This window comes from Sinocyclocheilus anshuiensis, unplaced genomic scaffold (assembly GCF_001515605.1).
Source record: "Sinocyclocheilus anshuiensis isolate Anshui unplaced genomic scaffold, SAMN03320099.WGS_v1.1 scaffold1746, whole genome shotgun sequence".
In the NCBI taxonomy this organism is placed as follows: Eukaryota; Metazoa; Chordata; class Actinopteri; order Cypriniformes; family Cyprinidae; genus Sinocyclocheilus; species Sinocyclocheilus anshuiensis.
The window spans coordinates 1,266,506-1,292,666 of NW_015545562.1; the positions used below are offsets into that span (position 1 = coordinate 1,266,506).

Below are 26,161 nucleotides of genomic sequence, written 5' to 3' on the forward strand. Positions count from 1 at the left end.
TCTCAGGATCAGAACTAAAGGGAGACTCTCGTGTGCGTGTTCTCTCTGGTGGGCGTCAGCTGCAGATTTCCATTGTTGAGAAGGCAGATGCTTCCTCTTACACCTGTCTGGCCTCCAGTACAGCTGGCAGTGCAATGAAAGAGTACAATCTGCAAGTTTATGGTACATTTTTGTCTCTCACATTATTCATAACAGGCACTCAAACTAGAAATGGACGATAAATAGATATCGTTATGGAAAAGTAAATCCACAAAATCAATATTAAACTTTTGAGTAATTTTAGATATACACAATCTGCATATTCTGCATGTGTCAGTATGAATTAGGGGCACAATTTCATCTACTATACATATATAAGTACTCATAAGACTTGTGGGGTTTTCAGTTTCTGCTGTCTCACAATATAAAAGACACACCACATAGACTTCACAAGCATTTAAAATTTTTCTTTACTCCAAACAGTTCGTCCCTCCATCAGCTCCTCAGTTCAGAATGAGGAGACAGTGACGCGAGGTGGAGATATGACTCTGCAGTGTGAGGCAGACGGGGTCCCCAGACCTGCCATTTCATGGATGAAAGATGGTAGACCGCTGAGCACCGGCCGCAGGGCTCAAATACTTAACGAGGGCAGACTTTTACGCATCCAGGATGCTCAAGTGGCCGACACCGGTCGATACACCTGTATTGCTGTCAATGTGGCAGGACAAGCTGACAGGAAATATGATGTCAGTGTTCACGGTGAGAAAAACAGTCAAAGTTTGTATAGTTTTTCTGAGCGAACAGTATCATCAAATAGAGTTTTTCTAAAAACTCTTCTCAATTTCCACTGGTCTTCTTAATCACTAACTTTTTAGTGATTCATGCTTATTATTTTATTATTTTATCATTTTAATTATTTTTGATTAATTAATTTTAATTTATTTTTTAATGTTACATCAATTCTTTTATAACTATTGTTCAAAATACTATAGGGGTGTAATAGTACACAAATATGACGGTTCAGTATGTACCTTGGTTTTGACATCACGATTAAGTATGGTTTTGGTACAGCAGGAGGAAAAACCTAAACATAAAATTGCTTCTTTTTTATTAAACTGGTTTACTGAACAAATAGCTCTTTCTTTAAATAAAGAGAATTATAATTACAATTTTCCTAGGGATAAAAATCTGCCTCAGCTTCTGCTCTAAACTATAGAGGGCCCTTTTACATTACTATAAGATTACAATTAACAGCAGAGCCCAAACTTAAATTCAATTACTATTTATTTTTAAATATAATAACACTCAACTTCAAATTGTATGCAAACATGTAATTGCACATAAAGTTTTAAATTATAAAATTTAAATTTGTTGTTGAAATATATTCATTTGCATAGTGACTGTCATAACTTGTTTCATATCGTTTCATATATGTTTCAATATTTTGGATGAGACGTTAAACCGAAGTCCTGACTCTCTGTGGTCATTAAAAATCCCAGGATGTCCTTCGAAAAAGACTAGGGCTGTAACCCCGGCATCCTGGCCAAATTTGCCCATTGGCCTCTGTCCATCATCATGGCCTCCTAATCATCCCCATACACTGATTGGCTTCATCACTGTCTCCTCTCCACCAATAAGCTAGTGTGTGGTTGGCATTCTGGCGCAATATGGCTGCCGTCGCATCATCCAGGTGGATGATGCACACTGGTGGTGGATGAGGAGATTCCCCCCTTCTATGTAAAGTGCTTTGAGTACCCAGAAAAATCGCTATATAAATGTAAGGAATTATTATTAATAATTATAATTATTATTATAACAGATTTATTTAAACATACATTAAATAATTAAGACATCACTAACAGGTAAAGTAAAATAAAATGAGTATGTAGTCTAATATTTCGCGAAATGCTTTTCTCTAGACTTAATTTCTCTAGCAAACAAATGAGCTGTGGACACTGATGACTTGCCTGAGGTAAAGGAAATGCTACATTACATTTTGTTTACAAGCTGTTTTATTGCTGTCTTTCTGCAGTTGAAACACTGATTGAGCGATTACATGAGGCATGAGATGTTCATTCATGTTTATTTCACATTAAAATTAATAGTAAAGAGGAAGCAATGATCGCGCTCAGTGCTGCCATTTGAACTGAGGTGTTTATACAGCAGTCTGTCACGCCACATCAAAAGAGCATCTAAACAGCATTTATTGTTTGAATTTCCAGAAAAAATTTACGTCATTTGAAAGATGAGACTTTGTTTCTCATCAAAAGTAACAATATATAAAACTGGAAGTTTCCAATGAAGTTCCACTCATGCAGTGGTTAAAACGATGCTGTATTTGTTCAGTGCACATGCAAACCAAACCTGAGAGACCTGTACCAAATATTTTCGGTACGAATATGTGTACCGTTACACTCCTATAATACTAGCAAAATTCACTCTTCAGATCACTATTCAAGTAATACTACTTATTCAGTATGTATAGTGATTTTTTTTTGTCCTTCACATACATTCACATTTAATGTGTATCGTCTCTTCAGTTCCTCCCACCATCATCGGACAAACACAGGTGCCTGAGAATGTGAGTGTCATTGTGAAGAACCCAGTTGTTCTCACTTGCGAAGCTTCTGGAATGCCACCACCATCCATCACCTGGCTCAAAGACGGCCAGCCGATCAGCACGTCTAGCTCTGTTTGGGTCATCTCAGGTATCAACTTCTTCTTCAATGAAGGCATTTGTCTTGATCCAAAATGTCTATACCACTCAGTCTAGGTAAAGAGCCCAGTACCAGTTAAAGGATTAGGTTAACCAGGTGTAATAACTCAAGTTGGTGCAACAAGATAGCTTCAGTAAGCAGCCAAACGCCACAGATCAGTGCTTAACTGAAAAGAAAAAACAGCTAGACAGATGTTCTTGTATTTGAACATGCAAAAACGTCTCCAGGTTACGTATGTAACCATGGTTCCCCGAAGGGAACGAGACGCTGCGTCGAAACGCTACGGGAACGCCTCCAGCGTGACCACGCTCTGAATCACATGTGTAATCAGTCCAATGGATGGGCGAGACGTCACGGGCGGGGTGACGTAGCGACCAGGAAGTAGAAAAGCACGTGCGGTGAAACCGGCGTCAGCTTCAGGAGTGAAGCAAGCGCTGGCAGGGATGCCGAAAGTATGGCCCTGAGACGCAGCGTCTCGTTCCCTTCGGGGAACCATGGTTACATACGTAACCTGGAGACGTTCCCCTTCAGGAACTCAAGCTGCGTCTAAACGCTTTGGGAAACAGAATACCCGCTGCGCCATCGTAGCGTTTCGACGCAGCTCGAGTTCCTGAAGGGGAACTCTCCATTAAGGGCTTCCAGTGTAAACAGAGACTGATCCTCTGCCAGCAGCAAGTATGAGGTACATCCATCATTGTAACCTCAGACATTGTAAACCACCGGAGGTCACCTGAGCAAAATGAACCACATTGTAAATGAATCTGTGCTGAGCTATTCTAAGACTGTCCATCTGCATGCCACAGTCAAGACATGAAGCTGGACAGAAAACAGGACCAAAATATGTAGGATAGGCACATTATTGATCACATATTCCCAAGTGTTGCTAGTCTTATTACCTATATAGAAAAGCTCATCCACAGATACTATATATCATTTCTGGCTGACCACAAACTATTTTCCTCATTATAAGAAAATGAGACACCAGGGAAGGAAAGAGAGATGCGTATTTGTTCAGGTGATCAGCTTAGCTCTCTCCTAGGGAGTGATAATTACTCGTTTAAAGAGTGAAAATGGGAGGTTTGACTTGTGTTGATGGGTTAAGCTCTGTTTGAACAGCTGTTAACTTGAGGTCTCTCGTTTCATACCAAACAATAGGGACATTTATGAAGCCTGTTTTTTTCTGAGACAAATTGAAACACTGAGCTTGCTCACTCATTCGTTTTGCAGATGCATCTCTCCTCTGAGTAAATCTCACACTCTTGATTTATAGCTGATTAAGTCATTCTCTAAGAGAAGTATATGCGGCCTATCCTTTTAACTCAGTGTGCAGAAATCATTCCCTCATTCAGCCACCTGTGAGTCTAATATATGTCTGTAATTGTCTCAGGTGGACGAGGCCTGCGTTTGGTGCATGCCGCAAGTGAGGATGCTGGGAGATACACCTGCATCGTGTCCAACTCTGCAGGAGAGGAGCGAAAGAATTTTGACCTAAATGTCCTGGGTAACACAGCACTATACATGGGACAGTTTCGAAAATTGAGTTATTTTGTGTTCATGAATGAACACAGCTTTTATGAATTTCAAAGCCTAATTACATTTGCCATAAATAAACATATTGATATTACTAATAGTGTGTCACTTAATATCATCTTAAATCTCACTTCATCTTTATTCTGTCAACCTCAGTGCCACCTAGCATTGTAAATGAAGGCACAGTGGAGGATGTGAAAGTGAAGGAGAGACAGAGCATCATTTTGGCCTGTGAGGTCACTGGTAAGTGACACAAACCACAAGATTACTTTGCTTATCTAGATTTTGTGTTGATCTCTTTCCTCCTGATAACCAATTTTTTTGGGTGGTCTAGGTAATCCAGTGCCGGAGATTACATGGTTGAAGGATGGGCAAGCGCTGACTAGTGACTCTAGGCTGCAGGTGATGTCAAATGGGCGTTTCCTGCAGATCAGTGGATCACAGGTTGCCGACACAGGCAGGTATAGCTGCATGGCCTCTAACAGAGCTGGAGACAGGAGCAGACACTTTAACCTCAATGTGTTAGGTATGTTTGGGCAGGAGGTAGTACAATGTCTTTTTGTGGTCTCTTGTGTGTGGACTTATTTATGTTTCTGTCACCAGTTTCTCCCACCATTGCTGGTTCTGGTCCAGAAGGTTCAGCTGAAGAGGTTACTGTGACACTGAATAGTCCTACCTCTCTTGTTTGCGAAGCCCAGTCGTACCCCCCTGCCATCATCACCTGGCTCAAAGACAGCACAACCTTTGAATCCAGGCGCAACGTCAGGGTACTTCCAGGTCAGATCTCAACCCTTAAATTGAACTTTGGCAAAATAAATAGTTAATTCTAAATAAATAAATTTACAGCTTAACTATGTGTCTTGTGACAGGGGGTAGCACTTTACAGATCTTGAATGCTAAGGAAGAGGATGCTGGGAGATACACATGTGTGGCGACTAATGAGGCTGGAGAGACACTCAAAAACTATGAGGTCAAAGTTTTCCGTACGTATGAGAGCTGATCTACATTGCAACCTTTTTTGCGTAGAGCAATATAACACTTTTTGTGTGTCAGTTATCTGTAACCTATTTATATTTTATATTTATTTATGTTCCTTTCCTGCAGTCCCTCCAGTTATCAATAAAAATGACATACCAGGAGAGAGTCTGTCTCCTAAAGAGGTGAAAATAAAAGTTAACAACACCCTTACACTGGAATGTGAGGCTCAGGCTATTCCAGCACCTACGCTGGTGTGGTACAAGGACGGCCAGGTGAAAAACATGTACAGTATATAAAAAAAACATGCTGTTTTTAACTCTTACGGGAATATTGAGTTTTCACTATACTCTGTTTCTCTCTCTCTGCAGATCTTGAAAGCAGACGGTCACCTCACTATCACAGCGAATGGTCGTATCGTTCAGATTAAACACACTCAGGTGTCCGATACAGGTCGTTACACCTGTGTAGCCACCAACATCGCTGGAGAGGATGAGAAGGACTTTGATGTAAATATACAAGGTGAACAGGGTTATGCAGAATTAAATAGTTTACATACACACCACCATCCAAATACATTTATATATACACTCTCCCATTCAAAAGTGTGGGGCCTTTTTTATAAGAAGGTTGTGTGGGTACATACAATAAGACAAAAAAAGTTGTGAAGCACCAATTTTAAGGAGCATGTCTCCCCCTAGTGGCTGCTTTGTATATATATTATCGTCTGGATCTCATTTTCAGCTTGTTTTAAACCTTTTATCTGTGGATTTTGTACTGTAATCTTCAGGCTTTATCCCTGTCTATAACAGTAAAATCCTGTCTTTGTCTCAGTGCCCCCTAGTTTCCGAGGCTTTGGAGACTCTGACACTGGTAATAATGGAGACGTGAAGGATGTGATACTAAATAATCCCATCTCCCTATACTGTGAGACCAATGCCGTCCCCCCTCCCGTTCTTACCTGGTACAAAGATGAACACCTGCTGACCTCTAATGATAAAGTACTCATCCTGCCTGGTGAGTGGCTAAATAGCAACATTTTGATTATATAGCATGGCAAAATAGTTTGTTTAATATATTGATGCATTGATACTATATGTTGCATATGAGTGTATAAGAATTTAATATGTTTTTGTGCTGTATTTCTTAAACAGGCGGAAGAGTCCTCCAGATCCCTCGAGCCCAAGCAGAGGATTCTGGCAGATACACTTGTGTGGCTGTGAATGAGGCTGGAGAAGACTCAATCCAGTATGACGTTAGAGTGTTGAGTGAGTTCAATATGATTATTAACTTTTCTTTCTTAAATGCTAAACATTACAACAGCTAAAACTATTGTGCATGTTTACATATGTGTGTCTTTTTGTCTGTGTTCTTGGATTTTGTTAGTACCGCCCTCGATTCATGGAGATGATGGTGACCTGCATGATGAGATCACAGTGCTGGTGAACAAGACCACATTACTGGAGTGTCAAGTGGATGGGAGTCCCACACCTAAAATCAGCTGGATCAAAGACAGTCAACCCCTTACCCCAGACAGCACACACAGACTTCTGTCCAATGGCAGGACACTGCAGGTGAGAGAAAATCAACTCTGATGCAACAGTGACAGTTGCATCATCATTATTATATTTTTGCGCGCACACACACACACACACACAGACACGTGTTTGTGTTATTAATATTAATATTTATGTATGTTAGGCTTTATTTTAGCATATATATTAATTGATATGTTTTTTGTGTGTGTTTGTGTTACAGATTTTAAATGCACAGGTGACAGATACAGGACGTTATGTGTGTGTGGCTCAAAACTTAGCTGGAACAGCAGAGAAGTCCTTCAGCCTTCATGTGTATGGTGAGTCTATCTTTAAATAAAACCTGTGTCATGGCTCTGTTCAGCAGTAAACTGCAACCTAGTAGTTTACTTTTTATCTAATAATTGCTGATATCCTGTTTGTTGTCAGTTTCTCCCTCCATTGTGGGCATCAGAGAGGAGAATGTGACAGTGGTGGTGAATAACATCATATCTCTAAACTGTGAGGCCGCTGGATTGCCGCCTCCCACCCTCAGCTGGTTCAAAGATAGGAAACCCATACAGGCCAGCTCCAACGCACTCATAATGCCTGGTACACATGCAAACAAATATGCTTACTCACACATTATAGAAGGACTACATAGTGTAGCCTGAATAAATTAATTGCCACATAAATTGCCTTTCCTCTGCTCCACCTCTTACTCTCATTCTCTGTCTCTAGGTGGTCGTATTCTACAGATCCTGAAAGCAAAGATGTCTGACGGTGGGAAATACAGCTGTGTGGCCATCAACCAAGCTGGAGAAGCCCAGAAACTCATTTATCTTACAGTATATGGCAAGTAAAGCATGTCTCTGCAAAACTTTTCAAAGGTTAATAAAATACTTGTTGGAGTAAGGCATAGAAATTTTAATTTTAATATGACAAACTAAATATTTTAACATTTCTCAAAAGTCACTGATCTAAATTTCTGATGTACAATTTCCTAGTTCCCCCTAGTATCAGACACAGTAGTGGAGATCTTCCAGTGGTGTTAAATGTCCAGGCGGGCAAATCTGTTACTCTGGAGTGTGAATCTAATGCAGTGCCTCCTCCCATCATTACCTGGTACAAGAATGGACGTCCCATCACTGAGACTGCCAACCTGCGCATACTGGCTGATGGACAAATGCTGGAACTCAGAGAAACAGAGGTGAGTGTGAGAAAATTAGCAGGTGTTAGTTTTAGCTTGGTGCTGAGTTTTGTACTCTATGTGCAAGTGCCACTTATACTTACTTCAAAAAATAAAGATAAAAATTTTTTTTTTTCAAAAAGTATAAATGCCTCTTTCTCTCTGTCAGGTGTCAGATACAGGCCAGTATGTCTGTAAGGCCTCAAATGTAGCAGGTCAAGTGGACAAGAACTTCCATCTCAGCATCCATGGTGAGAAACAAAACATTTATATTATAAATATTTAATATATTAATATAATAATAATTTTGTAACATTATACAAGTATTTACTGTTATTTTTGTAATTTTAATACATCCTTGCTGAATAAAAGAAAAAAAAATCTTACTGACCCCAAACTTTTGAACGGTATCACACTTTGGCATTATGATTTTGTTTAGCCCACTACTGTTTATGTTAAGTCTCTCTGCAATCTGTGTGCAGTTCCCCCACGGCTGGACGGCCCAGCAGTGGAGCATGTGGTGGAAACCATCAGTAATCCCGTCACTTTCGCCTGTGATGCTACAGGGATCCCTCCTCCCTCGCTCACCTGGTTCAAGAATGGCAAAGTGATTGGTGAGATAGACAATCTACAGATTTCTCAAGCTTTACATATCTTTTAAAGTTAACTTATGCATGTTTTTATTCTCTTTCTAGAGAATTCAGAGTCTCTGGAGATGCATATCCTGTCCGGGGGCAGTAAGCTACAGATTGCCCGCTCGCAGTTATCTGACAGTGGCACTTACACCTGTGTGGCATCCAATGTGGAGGGAAAGGCCCGCAAAAACTACCATCTTACAATACAAGGTACAAGAAAGCATTATTAAATATTAAATATAGTAGTTGGGTTTTTTACTAGACCAAATTACCATCTGTTTTGTGTGTGAGCCAGTCCCACCAAACATCATAGGATCTGAGTTACCTAGTGAGATGAGTGTTCTGCTGAACGATAGCATCCAGCTGGTTTGCCGTGCTGAAGGAAATCCAACCCCTGAGGTCCAGTGGCTGAAGGATGGAAAGACACTTAGCAGAACTGCTCAGAAGAACATCAAGTGAGAGAAAATTTTTGTGTCATTATGCTATTAAACTGTCCAGTGTGTTCTCTGCCTACTCATTTTCATAGTACTTTGGTATAATGAGAAAATACAAGTCATAAGTCCATCTTAAGTCCATTTTTTTTCCAGAATCAGCCCTGATGGCAGCACACTGACTGTGACAGCTGTCCACACATCCGACAGTGGAAAATACACTTGTGTGGCCACCAATCAGGCCGGAGAGGAAGACCGTATATTCAACCTAAATGTCTATGGTGAGTTGTGTGAGTTGTGTCCAACATTTTTCATTATACAACTATAGACTTCCCAGACATTTGATATCTGCATGTTTTGTTCCCAGTTCCTCCTCTGATCCAGGGGAACGGGCCTGCTGCCAAGGAACTGACCGCGGTGCTGGACAGCTCAATAAATATAGAGTGTGTAGCTAGTGGTTCTCCGCCTCCGCAGCTCAACTGGCTGAAGAACGGTCTGCTGCTTCCAGTGTCATCTCAGATACGACTGCTGTCTGCTGGCCAAGTCCTCCGGTAAGAGATCCGACAGGTTTTAAACATGATGATCCCAGGGTGGGAAATAAATTTTAACACCTTGCTTAAATTTCTTAAATTTGAGATGAAGGCTTACATTTCATAAGCCATTTTTATTTCAAACATATAAAGTTTTTCACTACAAATGCGAAATTAAACCAATGTTATTTTAGTATTATTTATTTAGTTTTATATTATTTATTCATAATTTTAATTAACCTATATTTGTTTAATTTTCAGTTTTAATTTCAATTTTAGTTGTTTTAGTAATTAGTTATGTGCTTTTCAGTATTTGTTATGTTTATTTAGCTGTATTTGTATTTATTTCTTTTTTTATTTTATTAGTTTTAGTCATTTTAGTACTTTAACTGAAACATAGTTATTTCAGTTAGTTGCCAAGGCAACATTTCTGTATTTTATTAATTAGTTTTTCACATAATGTCTGTATTTTATTTTATTTCAGTTTTATTTCAGTTAACGAACAATACTTGTAATAGTTTTAGTTACAATAACAACACTGAATTGCACACTTGCACGAAGTACTAAAACTGGTGAATACCCCACCCTGAATAGAGCTGGTGATTCATAACACTAAATGCTTTTCATCCGATTTTAATTTTCGGTGTTAGCATTGCTCGTGCACAGGTTTCAGATGGAGGTAGCTATACTTGTGTGGCCTCCAACAGAGCTGGAGTGGACAACAGACACTACAATTTACAGGTGTATGGTGAGTTAACCTGTTTGTATTTCCAAAGATCAAATTTAGGTGCATTTACAGTGAAAATGTTAATTTAAATGACAAGTCTGTCTGCTATTTCTAATATTTTACTGTTATGAAGTACTGAAGTCATTAATTAATTGTGCCATTTTTCTCAGTTCCTCCCAGTCTGGATGGAGCAGGCAGTACAGAAGAAGTAACATTTGTGAGGGGAAACACAGCCTCTCTCATCTGCATTGCAGATGGGACGCCTAGTCCGACTATTACTTGGCTGAAGAATGGTGCAGCAATGCCTAAAGATGCTCACCTGTTGCTCCTCAACCAAAACAGCACCCTACAGATTTTCCATGCAAGGGTCAACCACACCGGACGCTACACCTGTACTGCACATAATCAGGCTGGAGACACAAGCCGCCACTTCAGCCTCAAAGTATTGGGTGAGAGAATGTGCAACAAAACAAAATTATTAGACTGACTCCTTTCACAGACTCATTGACATCTATCCCTGTCTCTCAGACCCACCACGGATCAACGGCTCTGGTGTGCCTGCTGAGGTCTCTGTGGTTGTGAATCATGTCCTGGAGCTAGTTTGTGAGGCTGACGGCGTACCTTTACCCACACTGACCTGGCTGAAGGATGGGCGGCCGCTGCCTCAGACAGATAGTATACGGCTCCTCAGAGATGGAGAGGTGCTCAGAGTTGCTTCTGCTCAGGTAGGAACTAAAAATGTTGTGTCAAAATGGGCAGTAGCATTCCTGTTCCTGTCTTGTCTTAATTGTTGCTCAGTGTGGCACAAGTGTTACAAATTCCTTAAACACATTGTGCTTCTTGAACATGTTATTTCCTATGTTTTACCTTCTTCTGCTGACTTGCATGTTTACAAACACATGTAGGTGGAGAACACTGGAAGATACACATGTTTGGCCACCAGCCCTGCTGGAGATGATGATAAAGAGTTTCTTGTCAGAGTACATGGTGGGTCTTAAAAGCAGTTAAAATGTTTTCCATTGTTTCAAACAAAAATGTCACCTCACATAATTTGCTTAACAACAATCTTTTCCAACAGTTCCACCCAACATTGCTGGTGACAGAGGTGTGCAAGATGTGTCTGTCCTGCAAAACAGACAGGTGACTCTTGAATGTAAAGCCGATGCAGTTCCACCTCCAAGCCTTACCTGGCTTAAAGATGGAGCACCTCTGAAGGTATTCAATGAAAACAACATTCAATATTAAAGCCTGGAGAAAGTTACAACACTTCTGATGTGACAGATGAGGTTTGAATTTCAAATAGCAGAAATGAAAACACCTCTATAATAAATTGCCTATATTCCAATATTGTGAAATATTACAATTTAAAATGTATATTTTCTGTGATAGCATAGTTGATTATAAAGCAGTTATATGCTTTCATGCTAATTCGTTTTTGCAATGCTTTCTCCAGATGTCTCCACGGGTACGTGTTTTGTCCAGCGGTCGTTACCTGCAGATCAACAATGCAGAGCTGGGAAATGGTGCCCAGTACACTTGCATGGCCAGCAATGTTGCTGGAGAAACCAGACGCCACTTCAACCTTAGTGTTAATGGTGACCAGCAATTTCTACATATGTTAAGGCACCTGAGCAAGGAAAATATTGTGGGTTTATGTGTATGAGCATATGTATATGCTAAAATAAACATTTTCTTTGCAGTCCCTCCTACAATAAAGGATGGTCCTCAGTCTGTGTCAGTTCATATCAATCAACCGGTGGTTCTGGAGTGTGTCGTGAATGGAGTACCCGCTCCGCGCATTACCTGGAGGAAGCATGGAGCCATCCTGGCAGGAAACAACCCCAGGTCAACACTCAGCAGTACAGATCACTTGAGAGCGTTTCACAGCTCCCAGTTTTGTTCATGGCAAATAACAAACACCCTATACGTTTAGGTACAGGTTTGGTGAGGATGGTTCACTTCACATCCTCTCAGCACAGGTGACCGATACGGGACGCTACCTTTGCATGGCCACCAGCCAGGCAGGCACAGATCATAAGAGAGTAGATCTGCAGGTTTATGGTGAGTCTTGAAATATATGCAGTGAACTCACTGAATCTTAAATATGTCTGTTGCTTTTCATGTACATTTACACATTAATGCATTTGAGAGATGTTTTTATCCATTGCATTCTAGGTATACATGCTTATAAGTTCATGTGTTTGCATATCACTGTTTTTAAATATCTTGTTTATTAAATATCTTAGGAACCGTCCTGACATACAGTAAACACGTATGTTCTCCTTTACTCCAGTGCCACCCTCTATCACCGAGGGTCCCACTAGCATCACTGTGACAGTCAATGTCCAGACCACGCTATCCTGTGAGGCCACCGGCATCCCCAAACCCTCCGTTCGCTGGACCAAAAATACTCAAGCCCTTATCACTGACCAGAACCAGAATATGTACAGGTTCAGCCAGGTTTTCTCCCTCTCCTCTTATCACCTCTCACTGTATCGCCAACCAAATGAGCATTACTCTTAGTTTGGGTCAGAGTAGGACCCTGATGCTTAATATCGCACAGTAAGACACTTGAGATTCACGATTGCGTCCAGTTAATCAGTTTGAAATCTGTCCTCAGGCTGTTGTCGTCAGGCTCTCTGGTTGTCATCGCACCCACAGTAGAGGACACAGCGCTGTACGAGTGTGTTGTATCCAATGAGGCAGGCCAGGAGAGCCGAGCCATTCAGCTGACTGTACATGGTGAATCCCTACTTCTGTATAGGACATCTGTGACATCTGTATGTGAATTTCAGGAGGTCTTATTGTTTATTTCCCTCTACAGTTCCTCCTTCTATTGCTGATGAGGCCACAGAGCTGGTGGTAAGCAGACTGTCCCCGGTGGTCATCGGCTGCACTGCCTCTGGAGTGCCTCATCCTGTCCTATACTGGAGCAAAGATGGATTGAGACTAGCTAAAGATGGAGAGGGCTATACGATATTACCGTCAGGTGAGCTATATGTAGTAACAGTGTAAAAAAATATATCAATTGAAGTTTGAAGTTAATCTGAATGTTACATTTCTATTTCCTTGGTTTCTCTTAGGTCCTCTTCAGATCACAGCTGCAGATCTGAGTCACTCAGGCCGTTACTCTTGTGTGGCCAAGAATGCTGCAGGCACCGCCCACCGACATGTTCAGCTCACAGTACATGGTAAGAGATGTACAGAAACAATAAAACCCAACATGCTTCTAAAAGTGCCACTTAAGGTTTTTTTTTTGTTTTTTTTCGTTTTTTTTTATTATTTGTGGCTAATAAGATTGCATATAACAAATTCCCATTTCTGGCTCCACATTTATTTTTTTCACTTTGTATTTTTTTAAATTTAATAATTGTCTGTATTTATATTTTATAGAACTTCCGGTAATACAGTCACACCCCTCAACACTGGATGTAATTTTGAACAACCATGTGACCCTGCCCTGCAGAGCAACAGGCTCCCCTCGCCCAACTATCACCTGGCAGAAAGAGGGCATCAACATCTTTACCGCAGGTGAGAACAAAAGCTGTGCCACTGTGGGCATAATTAGCAAGCTTTTCATCTCTTTACAGTAGCATTTAATTGCTAAATTTAATTAAAGGGGTCATATGATGCGATTTCAAGTTTTCCTTTCTCTTTGGAGTGTTACAAGCTGTTCGTGAATAGATAAGATCCCTGAAGTTGCAAAGACTAAAGTCTCAAAACCAAAGAGATATTGGAGTTTTGCGCATCGTGTGTGTGTGTGTGTGCGCGCGCGCGTGTGTGCGTGTGTGTGAGAGAGAGAGAGAGAGAGCGAGACAGCGTCACATCAAAGTGGAGTCAGCTGTCTTAACCGCGGCTTGTGTACTGCATCATTACAGTGTCTGTTCCCCTTTCGGGCTTGAACTGATGGTAAAACTAATGACATTATTTACTGTCTTTACATTTATTTTGAAAGATGAAGCTCGCGATTATGGTAAGGGGTGTTACATTTCCGACGAGTGCTTGCGGTGTTCGGCCAATCACAATGCACTGGGTCAGCTGGCCAATCAGAGCAGACTGCGCTTGTCGGAAGGAGGGACTTTGTAGAAAACGAAGCGTTTGAGAGAGGCGGGGCATATAGGACCTACAATAATGTACAGTATTTGAAAAATAATGTGTTTTTTGAACATTAAAGCATGTCAACATATTGTTACACCAAATACACAAAATAATGATCTTTAAAAAAGCATCATATGACCCCTTTAAATAATAATGTATTATTTAAATAAATATTTAATTAATGCATATAGTTAATTCGTAATCTACCTAATTATATATAGTTATATTGTATTACATACATAACATTCAAAAGTTTGGGTTCAGTAAGATTTTTTGTAATGTTTTTAAAAGTCTTTTATGCTCACCAAGGCTGCATTTATTTGATCAAAATACAATTAAAAAACTGTTTTCTATTTTGATATATTTTAAAATATAATTTATTCCTGTGATGAAAAAGCTAAATCATCAGCAGCCATTACTCCAATATGTAGTACCATATTATCCCTCTAAAAAAAGTTCTTTATTATTGATGTTGAAAACAGTTGTGCAGCGTGCTTAATATTTTTGTGTGTGACTTTGTTTGTGATTATTGGATGAATAGAAAGTTCAAAATAACAGCATTTATTTGAAGAAAAAGTAACATTGGAAAAAATATTTACTGTCACTTTTGATCAATTTAATGCATCCCTGATGAATAAAAGTAATAATTTCTATTAAAAAAATCATACTGACCACCAAACTTTTGAATTGTAATTTAATTACTATTAAAAATGTAATGTTTAATTATTAAGTGATTAATTTAATTACTTTATTCCTTTTATCATCAGGAGGTGATTTTACGGTGCTCCCCAATGGCGGCCTGCAGATCTCTAAAGCCAGAGTGGAGGATTCTGGAACCTACATGTGTGTGGCTCAGAATCCAGCAGGCACTGCACTGGGGAAAACCAAACTCAGAGTGCAGGGTGAGACACACATTGGCTGTGATGAAAATTAAGATGTCTGTGGGAAGTGGTCTATGAAGTGTTTTAAATTTCACTTTTTTTCAATTTTTCTTGTAGTGCCCCCTGTCATAACATCTGACATCAAGGTGTACACTGTGGCACTAGATGCATCTGTAACTCTGCAGTGCCACTCAGAGGGTTTCCCCACTCCCTCTATCACCTGGTACAAGAACGGGCAGCTGCTGAGTGAGTCTGTGCGACAGCGAGTCCTCAGCACAGGGGCGCTGCAAATCGCCTTTGCCCAAGCTGGACATACAGGCAGATACACCTGCACTGCTGCTAATGTGGCTGGAACCACCAGTCTGGAGATGAGCCTTACTGTACAGAGTGAGTCAAGAGGATAGATGGATTTATTGCAAAAACTGAGATAATTTAATTTAACTGATTGATAAAATTGATTAATTCATTTACCATCTGGTAGAATATTTATAATAATAATAATAATAATGTAATACTAGTCGAATGTTGGTAAACCAGCTTTTAAATTATTTTTTAATAATTATTTCATTTATGCGATTAATAATCAAATAATAAATAAATAAAATAAGCTATACAGGTCTAATGCATACATTTTTTTCTTCTTCTCTACCTCAGTACCTCCCTCCATCCGTGAAGGAAAATCAGAGGTGTCTATGGTGGAGAACACCCAAGCTTTGCTTACCTGCGTGGCAGACGGAGTCCCACAGCCCATCATCACCTGGGAGAAAGATGACATTGCACTTTCCGACACCACCGGAGAATACACAATCCTGCCCACGGGAGAGCTGCTCATAGACTCTGCACAGGTTAGAGTCCCAATCTTCAAACTGCTTATATTCAAAATGTGTACATACTGTGACAGTTTTCTGAGGCATCTCTCTGTGTATATAGCCTGAAGATTCTGGGAGTTACACGTGTGTTGCCACCAACTCAGTTGGGCAGGACAGTCGTACCATTGGTCTGTCCATCCACACACATCCAGCCTTCACTGAACTCCTGGGGGATGTGGCTCTCAACAAGGGAGAGCGCCTCCTGTTGACCTGCGGAGTCACCGGCATTCCTCCACCAAAGATCACGTGGGCGTTCAACAACAATATCATCCATGGTATAGATCATCCCTCTAACTGAGCCTACAAATACCCCCAGTTTGCATCCCCTGTAGTTCAGGACTATTAGTTATGCTGCATGTGTCAATAGACTGTTATATGAAAATAAGGAAACTATTGTTTCTACCCACAGCCCAGTATGATCATGTTAATGGCCACAGCGAGTTGGTGATTGAGCGTGTGAGTAAAGATGACTCGGGCACTTATTCCTGCTTGGCTGAGAACAGCGTGGGATCCATCAAATCTCTGGGATTTGTCTATGTTAAAGGTAAACATCTGCATTTCTATTATATGATGACTTTTTCTGCTTGTAAAATCAAAAGCAAATGCAGTGTGAAAAACCTGAATCTCTTGTCCACTTTTTCCAGAACCACCAATAATAGACGGAGATGTTCATTCAAATCGCATTGAGCCCCTGGGAGGGAATGCCATACTTAACTGTGAGGTACGAGGAGACCCTCTGCCCACCATCCAGTGGAGCAAAAAAGGCATCAATGTGCAAATAAGCAACCGAATCCGCCAGCTTGACAACGGATCTCTAGCCATCTACAGCACAGTGGTAAACAAACACAGCACACTGCAGTCACAGATACAGCTGCAAAATGGAAAAGCATATAAACTACACTGCATGATTTACCCCAATTTTTTTTTTACTCATGGCACGTTGTTCCAAAAGAAACTATTTCTTTAACTCTTATCATATTTCAAAGCAAAGAGAAAGAGAGTCCATTACCTGCATTATTTTTTTCTGCTGTGTGTAATAATTATAATTTAATAATTAAAAATAATTGTAAATTATTTTTACATTTTCTGCATATTTTTTTTACCACAAAATACTCAACTGCTTGCAACCACTAACCAAAAAAAAGTATTATTTCATGTCTTAAATATCATGGTGAAAAATTTTTAAAAATAATGTAGGATATAGACTTTTGAAAATACCAGGCTATTGTTTTTACAAATAAAGCAAGAGTTATTATGGTCATAACATTTTTGCCATCAATCCTCGATACAAAATTCAATACAAAATTCCTTAATTCTTTGTATTTTCCCCATTTTAAAATTCATAAATAAAAAAAACTAATAAAAAAATGTATCCAAAGCGACTTACAGTGCAGACAGGCTATACATTATTTATCAGTATGTGTGTCCCTGGGAATTGAACCCACAACCTTTGCACTGCTAACGCAATGCTCTACCACTGAGCCACAGGAACATTATGAATAATTAATGGGTTTGTATTGTTGTAGAGCGAAGATGCTGGAAATTACATGTGCGTGGCCACAAATGATGCAGGTGTGGTGGAAAGAACAGTCACACTGACATTACAGCGTAAGTCTACAGTTCAAACCAAAAATGAAAACTTATCCTTTAAAGTTAGTCATCTGCAGTCAAATTCACAAAGAATACTCGCACAGGCAATACAAACCCTAAAATAGCACTAGCTTGTGTTACTGTAATAACATCAGTGCTGTTCCACAGGTTCTCCAAGCATCACTGTAGAGCCAGTGGAGACGGTGGTTGACACCGGTTCCACAGTAGTGCTAAACTGCCAGGCAGAGGGAGAGCCTGCACCTGTCATCGAGTGGTCCCGTCAGGGATGGCCAATGTTGGGTAATGAGCGCATCACCATGCTGAATAACAGTTCTCTGCGGTTCAGTAGTGCTCAGAAAGAGGACACAGCTGAGTATGAGTGTGTGGCCCGAAATCTGTTAGGCTCCGTGCTGGTGCGTGTGACCCTCACAGTGCGAGGTGAGCGAAACTGCACATTTACATTTTTAGTTAGTATTAAGACAATTATAATGCAGTCAGGTGTGTTATAATGGTAGATTGAATTGTGTGTGTTTCGCAGTACACGGAGGCTTCTCTGAATGGATGGAGTGGGGAGCCTGCAGTGTTTCCTGTGGCACAGGAGTGCAGAAGAGGCTGAGGCAGTGCAATAACCCATTTCCTGCGAATGGAGGACGCCACTGCATAGGTTCAGCAACAGAAACACGCAGCTGTCAAGGCAAACCTTGTCCAGGTAAAATAGATTGTCATCTGTTTTGCTCCTTTCACCTGCATTTGTGAGTAAGAATTTGTGAGTGAAAAATGTATTTGTATATTTTTATATTGCTAGCTATATATATATATATATATATATATATTGGGGCTGTCAGTAGATTAAATTTTTTTATGTAATTAATTACATGATGTTTCAATTAATTAATCTAATTAATCGCAAAATAAATTTGACTGAAATACCCACAAAAGATTATTTAAAGCCATTTTTGTATTAAATGAGAAAGTATCAATTAGACATTACAAATTGTAGCTTTAGGAAGAAATATTTTATTTCATTCAACATAAAATGTATTACACATAAACATTTAGGCTACAACGGCCTAACATAAACTATGGAACATAAAAAAAGATAATTTAAGAAACATCTCAGTATTTTTTGTCCATACAATGAAAGTCATCGGTAACCAAAACAGCTTTGTTACCAGGTCTTCAAAATACCTTCTCTTATGTTCCACAAAAGAAAGGTTTGAAACGACATGAGGGTGAGTAAATAATGACAGAATTACATTTTTTGGGGGTGAACTATCCTTTTAATGTTTTTTTATTTTTATTATTATTATTTATTTATTTTTATTTTTTTAATGAAAATGATACTCTAAATAAGATACTAAATCTGCCAGCAGGTGGCGGTAAATGTCTTTATGAGGGTTGTGGCTAGAAGGGATACAGCTCTGACCGGAAACCAACAATGAAATTAATTTTCTACCTATTCGATTGTGTTTTATTAACGTCTATCCCCAACCCTAAACCTACCCCTTACAATAATGAAAAAATAGTAATTGTTGTACAGTGTGACAAAAATTACGCTGTATTGATGTGTGCATGCCCAGTAGCGCCATACCTATCCCTTCTAGCCTTAACCCTTTATGAGTCATTCATTCGATTCAAACAGCTGATTCATTCAGGACTGAAGTAGACGGCTCTCTTTATGAATTGACCTTTGAATCACTGGTTCACACGATTCTTTCAAAACGTGGATTCATTCAGAAACTGAACACCGCTGTGTTGCTCGGAGACCCGCAACAATTCTTCTATGGCTTTAAAGGTTATATGTTCTCTGCGAAATTATTTGTCATGTTTTCATCTATCTCTTTGTCCCTATAGTGGATGGTAATTGGTCTGAGTGGTCTTCCTGGGAAGAGTGCTCTCGTACCTGTGGTCAGGGTAACAGAACTAGGGTGCGGACTTGTAGTAATCCTCCTGCCCAGCATGGGGGCAGAGCATGTGAGGGCAAAGCAGTGGAGGCCATCATGTGTAGTATAAGGCCATGCCCAGGTGAGTGGAGGAACATACCTTCTCCTGCTTATGCATGGACACATCTTGTCTTTATCAGTCTGACTGGCTTATCTGTCAGTGGCAGGGAACTGGGGTGCCTGGTTGCCTTGGAGCCCTTGTAGTGAAACATGTGGCAAAGGGATGCAGACTAGGCTGAGACTCTGCAACAACCCTCCACCCTCATTTGAAGGACCATCATGTGAAGGACCTGACACACAGACGCAAGTGTGCAGTGAGAGGAACTGCCCTGGTAAGCATCCTGGTCAAAGTAATAATAGATAAAGGTAAATAAATAAATGGTGACAGAATTAAATTTTTTAGCTGAACAGTATCTTTAATATTCTTCCCAAATTAGTCTTTCTTCTGAAAGATCTTGGTACTAGATTAACTTTATACACATCCATTATTTCATGATTAATCAAATCCAGGTTTAACAAGCATTGGCTTATCTTATCTTCCCTTCTTCAACAGTGGATGGCAAGTGGTCATCCTGGGTAAGTTGGGGGGCATGTAGTGTTTCTTGCGGAGGCGGTACTAGGCAAAGGACACGTATCTGTGCAAGTCCTGCCCCCCAGCATGGGGGACGGCAATGTGAGGGAAATGACATCCACATTGATTTCTGCAACAGTGAACCCTGTCCAAGTGAGTAAACACCAGTGTTGGGCTAGTTACTCAAAGAATGTAATATATTACTCATTACTAGTTACTGCTTTCAAAAGTAATATTGTTACTTTACTTATTACTTTCTGGCAACAGTAATTAATTACACTACTAGTTACATTACTTTTTTTTCACGCCCCACAGAAGTTGTAACTGTGTATCTTCCACATAAAATTCTTAATATAGAATGTTACTAACAACATATTTCTGCCTCATCATTTGACCAAAATCCACATTGGATCGCAGTCAGAAGTTATTACAAACACTCAATAGTGATTGATAATGACATTCAAGTAGAAGTGTTGTATTAATTTCATTAATTGTCATGTGTAGCTTGAAGCTAATTGTAATTTCTCCGTTACCCATATACGATTATATTTCATTATGTATTTTATCAAATCACATAAGTTTGTAAGAGACTGTTTAATTTTCCAAAAAGATTTTTAATTATAGTAATATAATGTACCACATGCTGATCAGAGGGATGTGGGTGGGATGTAATGCCAGAGTAAAGTAAAGCCACAACTTACACAACAGTGTTCAGATCATCTTTTTTCCTGACAAAATCAATATAATGCAATATTTCTATCTGCTGAATGTAAGCTTTTCCATATTCCAAGCTTGCCTGCTGCACTGGGGACATCACATGCATGTGCGAGTCGTGGAAATTATAAAAATAAATCTAGGAATTATTTGATTGTTAGATTTTAAATCAGTGGGGTTGAGGCATCAAAAGTAACTAAGTAACTAAGCTGTTTTATGGATAGTAACTGTAATATTATTAGTAATTAGTTACACTACTAGTTACTGCAAAAAGTTATATTATTACAGTAACTAAGTTACTAGTAACTAGTTACTGCCCAACACTGGTAAACACATTTCATATGTGGTAAACAAGCAGACACACTGGTGTAATAATGAAAGCAGAAAGTACAAATAATTTCTCTTCATAGTTCATGGTAACTGGGGCCCATGGAACAGCTGGGTCAGTTGTAGCAGAACCTGCAACGGTGGTCAAATGCGTCGCTACAGAACATGTGACAATCCTCGACCAGCGAATGGAGGCAGAGCATGTACTGGATCAGACTCTCAAATCCAGAAGTGCAACACAGCCAACTGCCCTGGTATGGCAGTCATACAAATACTACCGTTCAAAAGTATGAATTCGGGGAGAATTTTTAATAATATTTTGAAAGAAGTCTCTGATGCTCTCATATGACTACATTTATTTAATTAAAAATACAGTAAAAAATAATATTGTGACATAATATTATTGCAATTTAAAACATTATGTATACTATTTTATACTGTTTATAATATACAATTTTAAATATATTTTAAAATGTTTTAAAACATATAAAAATGTATTCCTTGGATGGCGAAGCTGAATTTTTTAGCAGCCATTATTCCAGTCTTCCGTGTCACATGATCCTTCAGAAATCATTCTAATATGCTGATTTGGTGCTCAAAAATCATTTCTTATTATTGTCAATGCTGGAAACAGCTGTGCTGCTTAATATTTTTGTTGAAATACTTATAAATTTTTTTCTGGATTCTTTCAGAAATATTTTGAAATATAAATAGAATATTTCAAAAGAACATAATTTTTTGAAACAGACATTGTTATAACAATGTATAAGTGTTTACTGTCACTTAACAAAAGTGAATAAAATTTAACTTCTCCAAAAAACATCTTACGCGCCGCAAACTTTTGAACGGTAGTATATATTGTACAATACACAAACCCATAGTTCCTACACATTAATAAATATACAAGAGATGCTACATGCAGTACTTTTTAGGTTATGATTTACAAGATTATTTTAATTAGAACTTGAATGACATTTTCTGGATACATTTTTACTGTAACTGCTTACACACGTTTCTGTGATCTGTGTATGTGTGTGTGAAGTTGATGGTAAGTGGAGTTCATGGGAGTCCTGGGGTGAATGTTCAGCATCCTGTGGAGGTGGAGAACGGACACGTGTTAGACTCTGTAACAATCCATCACCCAGCAACAACGGCCGCCCCTGCCCAGGAGACTCCACCCAGTTATCAAGATGTAATATACAGCCATGTCCAGGTACATTTACAACTATGTATGGTTGTTAATCAAGACATACAATACATCAAGAAATTTTGTCAAATAATTTTTTTATTACTTCTTAATTTACTTTTTCTTTTTTTTCTTTTTTACTTTTTTCAGTATTATTACTTTCAGAAAGATGATGACTCTTACCTATAAAATCAAATCAAATACAAAATAAACCCTTATCTTCTTAAGCATAGAGTACAATGAGAGAACTTGACGACACATTTTATACAACTTTCCCTAACCACTGGTTAATGTCTGACCTTGGTCTTAAGTTAACTGCACAAGATATAAGTGCAGATTGTCTGAATTTTTCCGCTTTTTTTTCTCTCTAAGGTGGCCCTCAGAAAGCCAGAGGAAGCATCATCGGGAACATTAATGATGTGGAGTTTGGCATTGCCATCCTCAATGCCACTATCTCCAGCAGTCCCACTGGAGGGAGAGTTATACAGGCCACCATCACTAACATACCCAGGAGTCTTGGTCAGTCTCTGCTACTGAGTTTTTTTAATGAGCAGCAATGCATCATATTTTCTCTTCCAAAATGTTATAAATGTACTGTATAGTATTTGTCAGTATATTCATTATTTTGTTATGTGGCAGTGAGGCTGTAGTTCTAAGACTATTCATCAAGAAATTGAAAGAAAATTTAAATTTAAGTCTATGCTTATATACTGTATATTCTGCTAAATCATCCAGGCCCTGCTATGAGGAAGTTGATCTCCATCCTGAACCCCATATACTGGACTACAGCACAGGAGCTGGGTGAAGCCGTCAACGGTTACACTCTCACAGATGGCATCTTCAGACGTGAGACTCAGGTGGAGTTTGCCACAGGTATGAGGTATCACATTGATGTATAGAGATCTTTAAAAACTTTTCCTCTAAGTTTTCCTAATTTAATATGTGTTTTGACTATAGGAGAGATTCTCAGAATGACCCATGTGGCACGAGGGCTGGACTCAGATGGAGCACTTCTGCTGGACATTGTAGTAAACGGACACATCCTGCAACTGCCAACCAATGCAGGCATCAGTCTTAAGGTAGAACCTCCATCACTGAATTCATTGAATATTATACCTTTTTATACTTTGAAAATGTGATGTTACACAATATAAACTTTATCACATTAAAATATCCTTTTTAAACTCCAGGACTACACTGAAGACTACATCCAGACTGGTCCTGGTGAGCTGTATGCTCTGTCTACACGTATGTTCAGTATAGACAGGGTGAGCGTGCCTTACTCCTGGAATCATACCATCACATACGGACCCTCCAAAGGAAAGATGCCCTATCTGGTGCAGACTCTACACGCCTCGGCTATCAGCGCTCTGTACCGTCCACTAGAAGAGATTCTGGAGTTTGCCATCCATGCCACCATTGCTAAAGGTACAATAAACATACAGGATGCATTAAGGAAAAAAATCATTAGGTATGAATGATGTGTCAGTCACTTATTTTATTTTATTTATTTATTTTTATTATTTTACAGCATCTGATTAAGCTGGTTGCGTGTTTTCATGTGTGTTTTCGGTAACTTACAGTCACAGAGAAATGAGCTGGGTGTCATCTGAAAGTTTTAGATCCCATCAGTTTTCCACCGGAGCCGCGGTCCTGTCAGTTTTGTGTTCTGCATGCGATTCAAATGCTCCGCTCTCCACCCAAATATAAAAGCTGCTGTCGGTTAATGAAGATTTGACGAAAGAACTCGCGGCTCGATTGGACACTTGTCGTGTCAGAAAGTGATAAGACTTTCAGTTTTATGGACGTCGACATCTTTGATTTTACTTTGGTCACTGTTGCTATGGTTACTGGTAAGGAATGGGGCATAACTCCCGTTGCACGTTCATACAGACAGTATTCTAAACACAACTGTAAGCTGCTGTGTGAACGGGACATTTCGAGACTCGGTCACACCTGTAAAGACAATGCGGTTGTCAATCCCAAAAACTGAGAGTGTGAACGTAGCCATTATGGTTTAATTGTTTATTCAGTTCAAACTGTTATATTTAATAGTTTATATGATTTTTAAAAAACTATCCCTCTCCAATTATAATGTATTTTCTTCCTCAGGAGAGCGCAGTAATCAGTGTCCCAGTGGTTTTCAACTGGACCCTGCTGGGCCATATTGTTCAGGTATAGTCAGACCGTATTTCTTGCTTTTACTGTGATACAGATAATATTATTCATTTGTGAATATACAAAGTTTCATTGATGAGATTCTGTGCTTTTTTTGCTGATGAAGATGAGAATGAGTGTGCGGAGGGAAACCCCTGCTCACATGCCTGCCACAATGCTATAGGCACATACTACTGTTCCTGTCCCAGAGGACTCACCATCTCAGCTGATGGTAGAACATGCCAGGGTATGACAGTTTAAACAAGTTTACCTTTGAATAGTAGTGTATGATAATGATGTTTCTGTAATCTCAACTGAGCAACTGCTTTCCTTTACGTTTACCCTAGATATTGATGAGTGTTCATTGGGTGGTCACATGTGCCATGATGGACAAGACTGTGAGAACACCATTGGCTCCTATCGCTGTGTGATGCGCTGTGGGCGGGGCTTTAGGAGGACAGCAAATGGGCTGAGCTGCTCAGGTGCACAGTTGTCCCTAGTTTTATAAGTTTATGTTTGTATATTTTTGACGTGCATATTTGTATATGACATACTGTAATGTATATTAATGCTCTCTATTTATCATTATCTTCATTCTAGCATACATTTGAATTGTTTTAATCTTGCTTTTACAGATGTGAATGAGTGTCAGGAATCCAACCCCTGCCATCAGCACTGTCTAAACACCATTGGCAGCTTCCGCTGTGCTTGTGAGCCAGGGTACCAACTCAGGAATCGGCGCTGTATTGGTACGTTTAAAACCTGTCACGTGGCATATAGTCTTGCTAGGTCTTTAATAGGGCTGTCAAAATGGCTGAAAAACTCAATTCGAATTTTGTACTTAAATATTATCAAAATTCGAATTAATGCATAATTTCAGTTAGGGTGAAGAAAAGCTTTTGGCTTCTAAATTCGAAAAAACATTTTTTTGACAGCCCTAGTCTGTAAAACTATGCACTTGTGCAACTAAAGTGCTGCTTATTTCTCTTTAGACATAAATGAATGCAAACAGAGAGTGTGTCGCTCAGATCAGCAGTGTAAAAACACACGTGGTGGATACACTTGCATTGACCTCTGCCCTACTGGCATGACCAATGTGTGTGTGTATATATATATATATACATATAATAAAACAACTTTTGTTTTTTATTTATACATTGATTGTTACATAATTGGATTATGATCAAAGATGAATACATTTTTATTCTGTTTGTAGACATTGATGAATGCCATGATGGCACACATCAGTGCAGACATAACCAAATCTGTGAAAACACCAGAGGTAGCTACCACTGCACTTGTCCAAGGGGTTACCGCTCTCAGGGTGTGGGCCGCCCCTGCCTTGGTACGTAGTCTAACTCCCCCACACCTAACTCTAATCCTCTCCCAACATCCCAGGCTGCTCTCCTGCCAAACACCAAACTGCATCCCTGCCTTCATTTTCATTTCATTTCACTCTTTTGCTGCATTTCATTTCTGTGAACCAACTCTTACCTAAACAGCATTCAGAACCTGTGATGTCACTTCCTTCCACACAGCTTGCTTATGTTGCCACAGCGCTTTTAAACTAACCAACACATAACCTTAAGAAACAAAGA

General features: G+C 39.4%; 1 protein-coding gene across 1 annotated transcript in view; it reads left to right on the forward strand.

Moving 5' to 3' along the window:
* LOC107698379 (hemicentin-1-like) overlaps positions 1 to 26,161 on the forward strand; it is an 84,874-nt gene that overhangs the window by 56,512 nt on the left and 2,201 nt on the right. Inside the window, exons 44-103 of the mRNA XM_016499370.1 lie at positions 7 to 162; positions 463 to 738; positions 2,520 to 2,687; positions 4,084 to 4,197; positions 4,383 to 4,469; positions 4,561 to 4,752; positions 4,830 to 5,003; positions 5,096 to 5,209; positions 5,331 to 5,476; positions 5,573 to 5,723; positions 6,036 to 6,218; positions 6,356 to 6,469; positions 6,588 to 6,775; positions 6,960 to 7,056; positions 7,166 to 7,327; positions 7,457 to 7,570; positions 7,723 to 7,925; positions 8,074 to 8,155; positions 8,387 to 8,518; positions 8,600 to 8,749; positions 8,835 to 8,994; positions 9,127 to 9,251; positions 9,338 to 9,521; positions 10,151 to 10,248; positions 10,398 to 10,676; positions 10,756 to 10,952; positions 11,133 to 11,214; positions 11,306 to 11,442; positions 11,681 to 11,822; positions 11,928 to 12,072; positions 12,161 to 12,288; positions 12,521 to 12,677; positions 12,848 to 12,969; positions 13,052 to 13,216; positions 13,311 to 13,418; positions 13,621 to 13,758; positions 15,093 to 15,227; positions 15,324 to 15,593; positions 15,861 to 16,051; positions 16,137 to 16,350; positions 16,485 to 16,619; positions 16,720 to 16,910; positions 17,602 to 17,683; positions 17,834 to 18,103; positions 18,204 to 18,374; positions 19,520 to 19,690; positions 19,770 to 19,940; positions 20,162 to 20,332; positions 21,304 to 21,474; positions 22,263 to 22,433; positions 22,779 to 22,925; positions 23,142 to 23,279; positions 23,364 to 23,485; positions 23,597 to 23,834; positions 24,519 to 24,581; positions 24,691 to 24,810; positions 24,911 to 25,045; positions 25,199 to 25,312; positions 25,556 to 25,663; positions 25,753 to 25,908. Coding sequence (XP_016354856.1) covers positions 7 to 162; positions 463 to 738; positions 2,520 to 2,687; positions 4,084 to 4,197; positions 4,383 to 4,469; positions 4,561 to 4,752; positions 4,830 to 5,003; positions 5,096 to 5,209; positions 5,331 to 5,476; positions 5,573 to 5,723; positions 6,036 to 6,218; positions 6,356 to 6,469; positions 6,588 to 6,775; positions 6,960 to 7,056; positions 7,166 to 7,327; positions 7,457 to 7,570; positions 7,723 to 7,925; positions 8,074 to 8,155; positions 8,387 to 8,518; positions 8,600 to 8,749; positions 8,835 to 8,994; positions 9,127 to 9,251; positions 9,338 to 9,521; positions 10,151 to 10,248; positions 10,398 to 10,676; positions 10,756 to 10,952; positions 11,133 to 11,214; positions 11,306 to 11,442; positions 11,681 to 11,822; positions 11,928 to 12,072; positions 12,161 to 12,288; positions 12,521 to 12,677; positions 12,848 to 12,969; positions 13,052 to 13,216; positions 13,311 to 13,418; positions 13,621 to 13,758; positions 15,093 to 15,227; positions 15,324 to 15,593; positions 15,861 to 16,051; positions 16,137 to 16,350; positions 16,485 to 16,619; positions 16,720 to 16,910; positions 17,602 to 17,683; positions 17,834 to 18,103; positions 18,204 to 18,374; positions 19,520 to 19,690; positions 19,770 to 19,940; positions 20,162 to 20,332; positions 21,304 to 21,474; positions 22,263 to 22,433; positions 22,779 to 22,925; positions 23,142 to 23,279; positions 23,364 to 23,485; positions 23,597 to 23,834; positions 24,519 to 24,581; positions 24,691 to 24,810; positions 24,911 to 25,045; positions 25,199 to 25,312; positions 25,556 to 25,663; positions 25,753 to 25,908 — 9,225 coding nt within the window. The remainder of the gene's footprint in view (positions 1 to 6; positions 163 to 462; positions 739 to 2,519; positions 2,688 to 4,083; positions 4,198 to 4,382; positions 4,470 to 4,560; positions 4,753 to 4,829; positions 5,004 to 5,095; positions 5,210 to 5,330; positions 5,477 to 5,572; positions 5,724 to 6,035; positions 6,219 to 6,355; positions 6,470 to 6,587; positions 6,776 to 6,959; positions 7,057 to 7,165; positions 7,328 to 7,456; positions 7,571 to 7,722; positions 7,926 to 8,073; positions 8,156 to 8,386; positions 8,519 to 8,599; positions 8,750 to 8,834; positions 8,995 to 9,126; positions 9,252 to 9,337; positions 9,522 to 10,150; positions 10,249 to 10,397; positions 10,677 to 10,755; positions 10,953 to 11,132; positions 11,215 to 11,305; positions 11,443 to 11,680; positions 11,823 to 11,927; positions 12,073 to 12,160; positions 12,289 to 12,520; positions 12,678 to 12,847; positions 12,970 to 13,051; positions 13,217 to 13,310; positions 13,419 to 13,620; positions 13,759 to 15,092; positions 15,228 to 15,323; positions 15,594 to 15,860; positions 16,052 to 16,136; positions 16,351 to 16,484; positions 16,620 to 16,719; positions 16,911 to 17,601; positions 17,684 to 17,833; positions 18,104 to 18,203; positions 18,375 to 19,519; positions 19,691 to 19,769; positions 19,941 to 20,161; positions 20,333 to 21,303; positions 21,475 to 22,262; positions 22,434 to 22,778; positions 22,926 to 23,141; positions 23,280 to 23,363; positions 23,486 to 23,596; positions 23,835 to 24,518; positions 24,582 to 24,690; positions 24,811 to 24,910; positions 25,046 to 25,198; positions 25,313 to 25,555; positions 25,664 to 25,752; positions 25,909 to 26,161) is intronic.